The sequence below is a fragment of the Onychostoma macrolepis genome, chromosome 04, assembly GCF_012432095.1.
Source record: "Onychostoma macrolepis isolate SWU-2019 chromosome 04, ASM1243209v1, whole genome shotgun sequence".
In the NCBI taxonomy this organism is placed as follows: Eukaryota; Metazoa; Chordata; class Actinopteri; order Cypriniformes; family Cyprinidae; genus Onychostoma; species Onychostoma macrolepis.
This window is the reverse complement of record NC_081158.1, coordinates 5425110-5438783: the sequence shown is the minus strand read 5'-3', so window position 1 is coordinate 5438783 and position 13674 is coordinate 5425110. Positions and strand designations below refer to the sequence as shown.

The 13674-nt window shown below is 39.4% G+C and overlaps 2 protein-coding genes across 2 annotated transcripts in view; both read right to left on the bottom strand.

Moving 5' to 3' along the window:
- Positions 1-119: 119 nt before the first annotated feature.
- On the bottom strand, positions 120-12615 carry nots (nothepsin). Its single transcript, XM_058773045.1, is given in 10 exon segments — positions 120-386; positions 908-1006; positions 1172-1325; positions 1404-1526; positions 4121-4317; positions 4407-4429; positions 4432-4524; positions 4650-4767; positions 7549-7732; positions 12458-12615. Coding segments are annotated over 10 exon segments (1278 nt in total). The 5' UTR covers positions 12562-12615; the 3' UTR covers positions 120-203.
- Positions 12616-13667: 1052 nt separating this feature from the next.
- cct2 (chaperonin containing TCP1, subunit 2 (beta)) overlaps positions 13668-13674 on the bottom strand; it is an 8938-nt gene continuing 8931 nt past the window's right edge. The window contains exon 16 of the mRNA XM_058773098.1: positions 13668-13674. This exon is cut by the window's right edge and continues 176 nt beyond it. The gene's annotated coding sequence lies outside the window, so the exon portion shown is untranslated.

Sequence of the window (13674 nt, the reverse complement as noted above, 5' to 3'; positions counted from 1 at the left end):
TACTGTCTGCTTTCTCTATCTGTCATCTGAGCTCAGTCACATAAGAACATCTCTCTGCTGCTCTCAGTGCTGTAATGAACACAAATTATCAGACTGAACAGAGCAAAGACAGTAAATGATTAAGTGTAATGATTTAATAGAGGATGTCAAACACTCATTAGGTTCTTCTGCATCCAACAGCACATTCAGAGATGAGATGTGATCTATACAGAGATCTGTGACCTTCCTGACAGATGAGCCAGTCCCACCCGATCATGACCTCTGTCATAGATGCTGTAAAACTGAGAGAGGAAAACATCTCCTAGAATCCAGATGGGTCCAGCTGGAGACGGGATGTCTATAGACTCAAAGCCACTGAAGCAGATCTCCTTATTGTGCAGCATCTCCTACAGAGGAAAACATTTCATCAGACTGCAGAAGCTGAGATACTGTTTGAACATGTGACTGAAAGACGGCAGCAATTCTATCTGAGAAACAAAGCTGCAAGCAGAAATTACAGCGCCAAGCACAGCAGAGACACAACTGTCAAACTGTGAACATTTTATGATTGCATTTTGAAGACAGAATACAAATTAGTAAAGTTAGCAAAAGCTATAAGCAACTGTATCTAAATGTTGAGAATCTTAAGAGAGTGATTTTCTGAAAAAGAATCGAGATAGAGGATTGAGATAGAGACTCCAAATATGCTGTGGTAAATGTTTAAACTGTGACAGTTAGAGTCTGAGACAGAATACTGTCTAAGTCACAAACACAACAATAACAATTCAATAACTTTCCTATGAATTGTTCTTTGGGCCGCTATAGACTAGCGAGAAAAAAGAAGAAAAAAAAATGCAATGTTTCATTACTCCAAAGCATAAAATGTCCTGCAGCAGGATAAATCAATCTGTTATTGTGTTGTTCTCACCCTCCGGATATATTGTTCTCCAGTGAGAGAATACTCCACATTATTAATCAGGAAGGACAGAATGGGAAGACTGCTGATCCTGACACAATCAACAAGATACTGAAACCCACAAGCAAACAAATACAGTTGAGGTTGTAGTGTCTCTTCTCTTTGATTAATCAGAAGGCCGATCTCTAGAGGCCAATCCACACTGAATTTTGCAGCTACTGGTAACTATGTATTGAAAAGTATTGGCCGTTATATAAAACAGGGTCTCATAATCACCTCTCCAACAGCGGTGGGTGTTGCTCCAATAAACTGCTGGAGGAGCAGGACGTCTCTGGCTGGGCCGCCGATCAGAGAAGTTCCTGTGTCCATTATAGCTTCACAGCCTTGAGTACTACGATAGCAGAAACTCAGAGCTCCCTGGACCTTCACACTAGACACAAACACAAACCACTCATCTCTGTTAGGATGTCTGTCAAATGAGTGTTTTAATGGAAGTGAACTCACTCACGCATCTAATCTGATCTGCCAGTAGCCCTTCTGAGTGACTGGAACCCAGTTAACGGGAGAAACAAACCGGGTTTCATCCACACCTCCAAACAGCAGCTCCCCTCCAAAGCCAGAAGCATTGTTCCTGTAATAGTTATGAGGATATACAGTGAAGATCAGCATCACAATCGGAGTAGAATGTTAAAGACAAAAATGAACATTAAGCTGTTTCAAGGTTGAGGTTTGTCCATTACAAATAAAAGTACTAAAATGAAATATAAAAGTTATCCTTGAACCTCACTATCCTCACTGGTGGTCAGTGTCATAGCTCAGAAAATTAACATGAATGCCTCCATCTACCAGTCCATACACCAGATGTGAGTTGGGTAATTTAGACAATTAATTTTGCTGTCTATGGAGTCAATTTAATGCTGCATATATATGCAAAAGAAAATAAGTTTTGCAAAGAAAAATAAAGAATTGCAAAATAGATAAATAAAACAATGACAATGTCCAATTTGGACATTTTCACTTAGGGGTGTACTCACTTTTGTGGCCAGCGGTTTAGACATTAATAGCTGTGTGTTGAGTTATTTTGAGGGGACAGCAAATTTACACTGTTATACAAGCTGTACACTCACTACTTTACATTGTAGCAAAGTGTCATTTCTTCAGTGTTGTCACATGAAAAGATATAAAATATTTACAAAAATGTGAGGGGTGTACTCACTTCTGTGAGATACTGTGTATATATATATATATCCATGTATATGTTAATATTAATATAGAACGAAAGTTGTTTTTGTGCAACTGGGATGGTGCCCCCTTGGGAGTTGATGCCCTATGGAAACTGCGTACTCTGCGTATAGGGAGCGCCGGTACTGGATGCATATTTTCATTATTCAGATAGTAAGAAGGACAATTCAAGTTACGAAGTTTTTGTTTTCAGGGCAAAACATACCAATATCAATCTTGTCTTTTGATCTTGCTCCAAGCATATTCAGAAAATGCATGTATGCAGCTTTGGATCCTTTGAGGCTTCAATGCATCCATTTTTAAAACTTGATTTTAAAACTGGCTCATAATCATACAGTCAGAGTAGCTGATTATGGAGCACCTCAATATAATCCTTAGTCTTGGATTTGCTGGGGCTAAATATCAATCACAAATCCAAGAATTTTGTTACTACAGCAGCAGACCATGTTTCTTGGGGTGGAATTCATGCATGATGCAGGTTGTCTTTCCATAGATCGGTTCAAATAAAAGCATTATCTTCCTGTGAGCAAGCATCCTTCATCATTCCTCTCACCCATTACTCCACATGAGAACATTTCAGTGCTGGCAATGGGTTCACCTGTTACAACACACCCATCAGATCCTCAGAGTCACAGACCATAGTGCCAGTTTCATATTTTGAAATCAAGTGTTCCAATGGGTCAGATCTACCATGACAATGTGTGATTACTGCAGATGGTTTCTCAGTGGGTTGGGGCAGTTTATGAGGGCCACGATTGCTTATGGAGGATGAGAGGATGATAAATTGCCTGGAAATTTTATCAGTACTTTTTACCCAGTAGTACTTGTCTAGACCTTCAAGACTCTCATGTTCTTGTCAGAATGGACAACATGATGGTAAGGTTATTTGTCAACAGGCAAGGGAGAGTGTGTTCTTGTGCCATGCTGAGGTTTGTTCTGGGTCAGCTGAACTGGGGTGTGGATCTGCTTTCGAGACATAGGTTGAGACCCTGGATGGAGGACCAGATTTGGGAGGTTCAGCAGAGCAGAAGGGAGTCTGTTTGCTTTGAGAAAAACAGCCTAATTCTCTCTGTGGTTTTCCATTCAGTGATTTAGCCCCCCTTAATGTTTTGGACAGTGGGGCACTTGTACACCCATCTGAAGTAAAGTGCAAGGTTGCATAAACATTGTCCAGTTCAAGTTTAATAAAGTTACACTGACTGCACTACCCAGTGGTGTAAATCTGAACTGCTGTTTGTGTGCTTTAGTGGACTTAGTAGAGGTGTGTCTGCCAATAAGCAAAGGATGTCTCATTGGCTCAAGAACACAATTTAATTTACTTATAAGGTTTGACTTCACCTCTAGCATTTGGGCTCATTGAACAAGAAGCATTGCCTCCTCTCAAGCTTTGAAGACATCCTTTTTGCATCCTTTAAAGACATTTTCATGGCAGCAGGCTGGATCTCTCCATATACTTTTCTTAGGTTCTATAATTTGGTTCCCGATTTCCCAGGTTCTTTCTGTTTATTTGGGAGTGTATATATATAGTTTGGCACCAGTTATGATGTGATTTGAAGCCACCATCCAATGAACTGTTGTGTTTCTATATGGGCTTCAGACAATCCACAAAGTTGTTCTCTTAGCATCAGCGATTGATACAACATCTTGTTCCCTACTCAGGGAAATGCAAACCAAGACATTCTCATACAGAATTTTACATTCTCTGTGTACCCAGCATTACAGTCAGATGGAGTGATTACTTGAATAATTGTTGCTAGTTTCAAAGTGTAATTAGGCTGATGATACACTGGGCAACTTTTTGAGCAATATTGCCGTCAGCAGGCAACCAGGTGAGACACAGGGTGCACAACCGATCTAAAGTATCCAGATAGAAATTTGTTACCCATTCTCAATGGGAAATTGCCCCAAAAAATATTGCTCAAAAAAAGTTGCCCCGTGTATCATCAGCCTAAATCTGTATGTGAAGTAGTTGTGGTTTCTTACTTGAGATAGAAGGAGAAGACGGGTTCATCCAGCAAGCCCTGCCCTATCATAGTGTCAAACACAGGAGAGCCCAGCTCCTCTGCCAGCTGAGGGAAACCCAGACCCAGAACCCCATCAAACTGAGCCAGGACAAAGGTAAAACCGGGCTCATATACAGCCTCTCCAAACACCTGATTCTGAACCGTTATAGAGCCCACCTGATCCCAGACAAAGACAAAATAAAAAATAAAAAAACAAGATTTTTTATATCATAGTATAAATATGATGGCTCATAGTGATCAGATACCTTTAATTCTTCTCTGGCCATCACCCCAGTAGGTGACCAGATCCATAATGGATGCCAAAAACTCGTCCGTCATGCACGTACGTGCTTGATTCAAAGGCCTTGAACTTGTGGTGCCTCACTGTGCCAAGAGAGGAACACCATGACCCAACAGCACAAACAATAACCAGGTCAATTCATACGGACACACACTTTTCAATGTGTGTAAATACATGTAAGGACAGTTGATGAATGTGTGTTAGTTACCGCATGCTTGGCTCACACAGTAAGATGATGGGACCCAGAGATCAGTGGAGCCTGTATCAAACACCACCGTGAAATTCTGCTCCGGTTTGCCCAGACTGATCTGACCAAAAAACTGTGCCTGTACAACACACAACAACATTATATTTTTTATGTCTGTTTCATTGTTAACCTTAATGTAATGATGTGTCATGTTTTCCAAACACTAACCCTAACCCTAAACAACTGATAATTATAATGAAGATGTTTGTAGAAAGCATTAAATTCCCTTTCCAAGCAGTATCTTTCATGACTTTGTGTTGCAGGGATTATTAAACCATAAAGCAGTGAACCCTGTTACCATTCTTAAAGGGGTCATATGATGCGATTTCAAGTTTTCCTTTCTCTTTGGAGTGTTACAAGCTGTTTGTGCATAGATAAGATCCCTGAAGTTGCAAAGACTAAAGTCTCAAAACCAAAGAGATGTTCTTTATAAAAGTTAAGACTCAACCACGCCTTCCTAAAACGGCTCATTCAAACACGCCCCCACATGTCTACGTCACGGTGGGGGGAGATTTGCAAAACACCGCTCAAACGTACACGCAAAGAAAGAAGGCGGAACTATTATTCTCGCTGTACAATTGTTGCTGCTACCGGAGCATGTCCTGGAAACGCTGTGTTTCGTTGTGAAAGCAAAAGTACTTTGTTTGGGCTTCCAGAAGAGGACACAACTAGAAATCAGTCGTTAAATTGTATTTACAACACTGTTCCAGAACAGTACAACGCAAATATTAGAGTGTGTGCAGCGCATTTTACGGAGGACTGTTTCCTGAACCTGGGAGAGTAGCCCACAATGCTGGCTTGCACAAAGACTGTTTCTATAAAGTGGAGCAATTCCAACTTTGCAAGGACAGTCTGGTGCTTCTGACTCACAGCCTATAAGTACGTTTTCTTATTTAAAGAATTTGCCACTGACGGTTCAAACGCGAGTTTTGCGCAGTGTAGAGTAGCGCTTGTTGTTTGGTGTTTCTCCGATCACAAATGCAGACATGGTAATGTTTACGCGATGCGATACAACGCGACGCGTAAAAAGACAGTATAAGTCATTATAATCAGTAATTATGTCCCCACTGGATGCAACAAATGCCTCATTTATAATAGTGCTGTGTTCAATACATCAATACGACGATGTATAATCACAGAGATTTGACGATACGAGTATCGATACAGCTGACCCTGTGGCACGTGTGTAGCAGTGAACCGCTCTTAATTTGAATACAAGAACACCGTTTAAAATGGAGTAGAAAAGTGCGAGGTTTCTAAAAATAATGAAAAGAGCATAATATATAGGCTACAAGGTTTAATCTGGCCGCAGAGGAACACAACTGGGTTGCCTGATATAAAGAGACATAATCCCCAAAACAGAGCTTGCCACTTGCGCAATGCGGAAATATCTGCTAAATGTGATACTTGTTTTTGTCAACCTGGCAACCATGTGTACGCGCGCTCTCTCCACTGTGGATAAATGTGCTTGCTTTCTGAAAACACCAGTTAGCTTGCAGTTTAGCGATCTCCACTTAGATATTTTATTCTCAGAAAAGTGTAATTCATCAAGTGTTCATTTATGAGACGTTTCTATATTAACAGCGAAGCTGTGGCTTTAATTCCTTTAGAAACAATGATGCTACCAGCTTGTTGTTGAGAAAGATAATGTAGCTCTTGAGCGATTAAGCTATTTAGTTGATAAAATTGCGGGTGAACTTATGTGTGTTAGATACAGTGAAGACAGCGCATTAGTTTACTCTTCTAATTCTTATTTTTATTTTTTTTAATGTAGAGATTGCGTTAATTTGTGTAATGATAACCTACCAGCAATGTTAAGATGATTTTTAAAATATATTAATATGAGTACATTACAATATAAATGTATTAGAACGAGTACATTATTATTTATGGGCTTAAAAACAAGATGCAAGCAATCAGAATATTTTACCTGGTGGAGAGTGCCCAATGTAAACATGAAACATGTGCCATTACCTATATTGTACTGTGGTACAGTTATAGAGGCCCTTCATAATGCAGAGGTCAACTGCCTGCTCTGCCAATAGTTAGCAATGGCCCTATAGTATGCAGTGTTTAATGAAGAGCTGTTATTCTGAGGTGAAATTCAGTCCAGTCCCGTATCGTGATACGTATCGTATTGTGACTTTGCTGGTGATACACAGCCCTAGTTTATAATGGGTTTTATGTTTTTGTGTCGTCGTGCCGGGACACGGCATCACAATACGGTAAGGGGCGTAACATTTCCGTCTCACACCTGAGGTATTCGGCCAATCACAACGCACTGGATAGCTGGCCAATCAGTGCACACCTCGCTTCTCAGAACGATGAGCTTTGCAAAAATCAATGTGTTTCAGAAAGGCAGGGCATAGAGGAGCAACAATAATGTACAGTATGTGGAAAATAATGTGCTTTTTTAACCTTAAACCGCATAAACACATTGCATTACACCAAATACACAAAATAATGTCCTTTTTAACAATGTCATATGACCCCTTTAAGGCATAATTATATAATTAAAAACATTTGGTTACACTTTATTTTAAGTTGTCCTTGTTACATGTGTTACATTTACTTACTATTCTAATAACAATAAATGATGCATAATTACATGCAAGTAACCCTAAGCCAAACCCTTATCCTAACCCTAACCATATAGTAAGTACATGTATTGATTAATATTACTCAGTACTTAAATGTGTAATTACACTGTCACAAGGACACCTTAAAATAAAGTGTAACCAAACATTTTATCTGATGGACTGGAATGTAATAAGGCAGCTGTTTTAGAGAATGACCCTCACAGTAAGTTTAGACCATACAAGGAGTGTGTAACAGTAGATCAACACAGAGAATGGCTCACGTCCATGAAGTTGTAGAGTCTCTCTGTGGATCTGCCACCCATACGAAGGTAGTGTTGTGTAGCTGGGTAACACTGGGCATAACGCCGGGAGAAGATATCCGGTTGGTGCTCACGCAGGAACACATCAAGCTGGTTAACGGCTCGAAGTCGACTACGAACTGAGGGAAAACGACTTAATGGTACCCTGAAACAGGAGAAATGTTATTCTAAAAACCTATGTATGTATATTCTCACAGTGATTAGAGATGTGTTATATTGATAACCTCAGAACAATGTTTAATTACCTATCTTTCTTGAGTAAGGTTTTTGTCTGATGATTTTTGAACAGCATAACTAATGGTTCTGTCAGTGATTTCTCTTTCTTTTCACATAACTAAATGACCATGAAATATTGATTTGATTTATTGTACATTTTGTTTTAATATTTTCTTAATAAGCAGGATAGTGTGGTCAGGCATGTTTTATCTCAAAATAAATGCTTCAGTTACTAATGTAACTTTAGTGCCTGAGATAGACGGGAACCAGACATTGCCTCATATTAGCTGACGCTGTGGCTAAATTCCTTTCTCTGAAAATACTGAAGCCTAATTTAATTGTGTCTGTGTAACAATAATGTGTTATAAGCATAGGACTGTACCTGGTAATAGGCAAAGTGAGCCTGGCCGAGGGATGGGAGTCCCGAACCGAGAACCTTAACGAGGAGGTGCACTGACATTGGTATTACTTGCAGTCGGGTTTGGTGAAAGAAAAACTTAAGCAGGGTGGCAAACTGCAAAGGAAACAGCCTAGATATGTGCTGGGATCATGTCAACAGAGGCTAAAAAGGTCACAGACTTTGGGGGAATTCGTTGCACCATAGTCTATCCCTCAAGCAGACACGAACCACGCTTGCAGTGTGGGGACATCCAGGTTATAGAATCTGGCAAACGTGGAGGGTGATGACCAGCCAGCTGAAGAATGGCTTTAAAGGATTAGTTCACTTTCAAATTAAAAAAGGGAGTTAAAAGGTAAAACAACGATGTCGGACGATTTCTTCTTCTGCTTTCGGCAGATCGCCTCTTTCATGGACACCTCTTTTCATCTTGATGTGTAAATGTGTTTAAATTTTTCATATTTTTTCTTGTTTGAGATGAGTAAAATTTGCATAGAACCAATCACCGGTGATCACTACAAGATGCATGCTGGTTAGAAATGTGTCTGAGGGTGGTCTGCCTTGCTCTGATGTCACGCTGACGTGTGCCAAAAATTTCTCGCGACAGCGAGTCGGCCGTGTAGTTGAGCGCAGTTCCTCTCCTCCAGCTGCGCTGACCAAAAGCACGATGGGAAACGACTTGCTGATGACACAGCTTAATGCTCATTGGTTCAAACAACCGTGATGTTGTGTTCACTTCTAAAATGTTTGATTTTTTATTTTCTAATATCATGTGATAAAATTATACGTGAATATTCCCAAACACTATGCCAATGCGGTCTGTGTGAGATATGTGATTGTCATATTTCAAAATGGATGATAAATACATCTTTTGTATGGAAATCTGCACAGCTAGAGCAGTTCTTTAACAGGAAATCAATAGAACTGATGTCCTTCATGGAGAACACCGAAGATTAAACAAAACAGAACACACAAGTGGGAAAAACCTGGGCCCGTATTCTTAAAGCTTCTAAGAAACCTCTCAGAAAGCTCCTAATTTATCTTAAAAATTTCTACGTAGGAGTCTTAGCTTATGAGTGATTCAGGACCAATCTAAGCACTTAATGAGGAGGCGGGGCTGACCCCATTGCTAGGTATGACACAGCCTTTTGAAGACTGTGATTGGTTGGTTGTCCAAGAAGGAAATAAAAGAGCCCTTTTAAGTGTAGGGTCTATTATAAGCCTTCACTTTGAAATTGAACACACAAACACACACACACACACACACACATTAAGGTTGGGCATTAAGGTTACTTTGCTTATAGAAAGTTGTGACAGACCCAAATCATCACTGCTGCATACTGTAGTTGCATTTTTCCAGTTGCCAAATATGTTAACATAGTTAATGTGGTGATTACTTCCATTTCTGGCGCTATGGTATTTCTGCACGGTGTCTGAGATGTTAACGTGTCTCTAATAAGATCGGTCACAAACATGAACCCTGCACCATCTAATGTGTAGCATCTTATTAACTCACTCACACAGTGCAACACATTTCGTCTCCCATTTCATGTTTCGTCCATTTTCTCCACTGCTAAAGAAACTCTTAAGCCTCTTAAAAGTCCTCATCTGTACTCCTAAAAGGTTTGAACCTTAAGACCTCTTTCAAGGGTTTAGATACTTTCTGAATTACTTTTTTCTTTACTAGGATATTTTCTTTAAGTTTTAGAGGAAACACTCACATTTCTCAGAATTTTGTTACTAGGAGAAATTCAGACTGATGGCAGAAGACCTGGGAACCGTGGCTGCTTTGAATGGCCAAGGCCCACCAAGAGGACATATGACTGACAGGTAAAGCAGCCAATCATGTTTCGTTTTGTGCCGCATGTTTAGGATGTCTTGGATGTATTTTAAAGAGACTATGTCGTGAACTTTACATGTTTCACATACTTTTGAAAATCCAGTGTTTAGTTGATTGCGACAAGTGTTCATCCTCACAGTTTTAAACACGACGGCTTTCTGATAACAGCATGCTGATAACAGGGACTTTAAGCATTGAATGGAACGGCTACGGTGACCAAAAGTAAGCTGTTACACTGCCATAGCCAAAAAAGTAAAAATCACTAAGCAACTGTAAACAAGACGGGGCAGCATGGTATTCAGTCATGTATTGTAGTACAAAAAAAAGAAATTCAGTTAACACTCTGAACGGTCGTTTCATGAGGGCGTAGTTCAACAGTCTCAGATCGAGGATGGCCCAGAGGCCACCATCCTTCTTTGGAAAAAGTGAGTCAGGGTTTTACAGCCAATACTTTCTGTGCACTGCAGGGACAACCTCCACTTGTGTATTGAACTGTAGACTGGAGCATGCCACTAATGCAGTGGGGTCTGCGAGCAAACTGGAGTAGCCTTGTTCGATCAAGTTCAATCACACTCTTGGTATAGCCCCATACATATGCTGATGGAATGCAAGAGGCTGGGATGCCGCAGGGGCTGCTCACCTGTCCAGCTGAAGTGGGAAGGGGCTGCCTCTTCTTCATTCCTAACACTTTAGGAGGACTGCTTGGGCTTGTGGCTCAGGGTCCAACGCTACATGGTAGAGGAGAGCTACCAAACCCAAGCCCGACTCTGGCAGGGGGCTTGCTGGCAGCACCCCAGCTCATCAAGGCAGCTGCAAGAGGGCTTGACCAAAGCCAACCAGTCCAAACCCAGTTCCTTGACGGCCTTGGAGAGAACCTAGATGAGCTCAGAGACCGGCCTGGATCGGGCTTCGTCTGGCAGGTTGGTGAGTGCAGCAAGGCAAGACTCATGCTCTTCCAATGAGAGCAACCAGACTCAGCGAGCACAGCTTCAGCACAGGCATGGACCAGGCAGGAGCGCTGCAAGTGCCACGTTCACGATGTGACATTTTGCGACAAACAACTCTGAAATATTCTTTTTCAATCATGAGTTCAGTTTTCGCATTTAGGTGCACTGAGATGCCATTTGTCTGTGTAGTTACACTGTATGGGATTCAGTCACTGCCAGCTAATCTGACACAATGTCTAGAGGACTATTATTGAAAGGGAATAAAGTGCAAAACCAGTGACATCCTTACTTTACCAGCTTCTGAACAAATGGTACCCTGATGGGAAAATATGTTTATTTAAACTCCTACCTGTATATTCTCACTGTGTTTGGAGAAAAGAGATGATCTTTGCCATTTTAGTCTTATATTGTGAATGACTGGTCATTCTTAACTACAAACCATGATGTTCTTCCTCAGTATTTTGTCTTGTTTTCCAGCACAAATATTAAAACACTCAAATCAAGAAACATTGAGTTGTGAAATTACTGTTTTGTTTTCTGAATAAAAATGTGTTTTTGAGTTTTTGCTTAAGAAAATATACATTTGTGCTCATAAGTTTACATATCCCTTGCAGAATGTGCAAAATGCAGAGGATCCTGGAAAACCAAAGAAAGTGCATCCAGGAAATGACACATAGTATTAAGATTCAAGGGTATGCAAACTTGTTTTTTTACGGGGTCATTTTTATAAATTTAGTTAAATCGGTCTTATGGAGTATATGTAAACATCTGTTATGTGAAATAGCTTATTCAGGACAGTACCAAATAAAAAATAACATGCAATTTTCATGATCCCTCTTATTTTGTTTCAATTATTAACATTTTGCACATTCTGCAAGGGGTATGTAAACTTATGAGCACAACTGTATATGCCAGCAGTGTCACAAAATAATACAGTTCTCCCTCTGAATTAAGTTAATTTTTCTGACTTGCTCTGTTTGATACATCTTAAAATGTAAACAAAATATTCTCTTTATATCTCAAGTAATGTTGCTTCTTAAGTTATTTTATATTGATTTAAGAATGTTTACATGTTTATACTAGAAAAGATATTCAGGAGGGAAATTATTTTCTGCAGTCTGTGTGGTATAATGCTTGTGTCTCATGACTTTAAACTGTATAAGTGCTGGTTGTCTTTTATTGCACACTGAAAAATAAAAATAATGTGGAAACAATTCTCACTCAGAAATCACCCGTAAATTTAAGTCCATTACAAAGAAATGGCAAGAAACACATTAAATTAAACATAAAAATGGAATTTTGTTTAAACTGCAGTTTCATGTCACTCTTTCTTCTCACAATAAAAAGCTATGCACACAAATCAATATTTCATGGGCATTTGTTAGTTTTTGGGTAATAAGGTAGTTAAGTCAGCCAGCTGTCACCAAATAAAGCAAAGCTCAAAGATGAACCAGGGAAGCGTGTTCTTACCTCACCAGACTCTGAGCAAAGCCCACACATACCAGCAGGATCAGACCCGTCCTCATGCTGCCGAAACAATCTGAAACGCTCGCGGTTCCAGTCAAAAGTGACATGATTAAACACACATGCAGAGCTTTGAATGTGAATTAGAAAGCTTTCGGGTCATTTTGACCCGGTCATGTGTTGATTTAACATTCAGCAAACAAACGAGAGATGAAGAAATGAGATCTTAGGCCACGTGTGCGCAAGTGAAGATAGTTCTGATGGAATTTTTTAAAAGAATTGCTTTTCTCTTTTAGGACCAAGTAAAGAAAATGTAGGGAATTAATTGAAGGGAACACAATAAGCCAGAATGTTCTCTCAATTTAAGAGACTAGGGAGAACACAAATTGTATTAGAAACACTTCAAATTTGTGAAAACAACTTCCAACAGATCTACATTACTTTTTGATTCATTTTATAAAAAATATAAACTGGAATATGGAAATCATTTTTAATGTGCCTTCTGATCTCACTGCAGAAAAGCAATGATCTTCAGTGGTTTTACCTTGCATCCAGGGCAAATATCTAAATCAAGATGCATTGAATAAAGTTGATTTTGATGAAATTCTCATTAAAGAGTATGTCCTGTTAGTTCTCAAAGGCAGAATGAGTTTTCATACCCCATGACAGGTATTTGTTCTTGTTTTAAACTTCATTTCTCAGAAAAAAAAAAAGACTTCACATCCTTATTTTGCATTTCAAGTAAATATATATACATAGATACATAAATATATAGAACTAAGAATGACAAGACATTTTTTTTTTTTACTGGAAAGACAAAATTGTTTAAGTATATGTAACATTTGAATGCCAGGACTATGAATTTCAGATCTTTTTAATGCATTAATTTGTGGAAGACTTCAAGACCTTTGTAAGACCAACAGAAACTGAACAGTTCCGCAACACATTCAGTTCTGAATAAAGTAAAAGGATCAAGTATCAAATCTGAGTTTAAAAAAAGAATCAAGGAAAAAAAAAAAAAAAGCTGCCAATGAAGTTTGACTTGTTTTCCCTTTGAATTAAGCTTATTTTCTTATAGATATTTTTTTTCAGGCTTTAACCAAAAACAACAAATAGCAATGCTAAAACTACCAGTTTGACTTCGTTTGAATGCGTTACCATACAACTGGTCCAATCAGCGTCACACCACACAACTACTCCAGAGAAACACTCAGCAGTCAGTC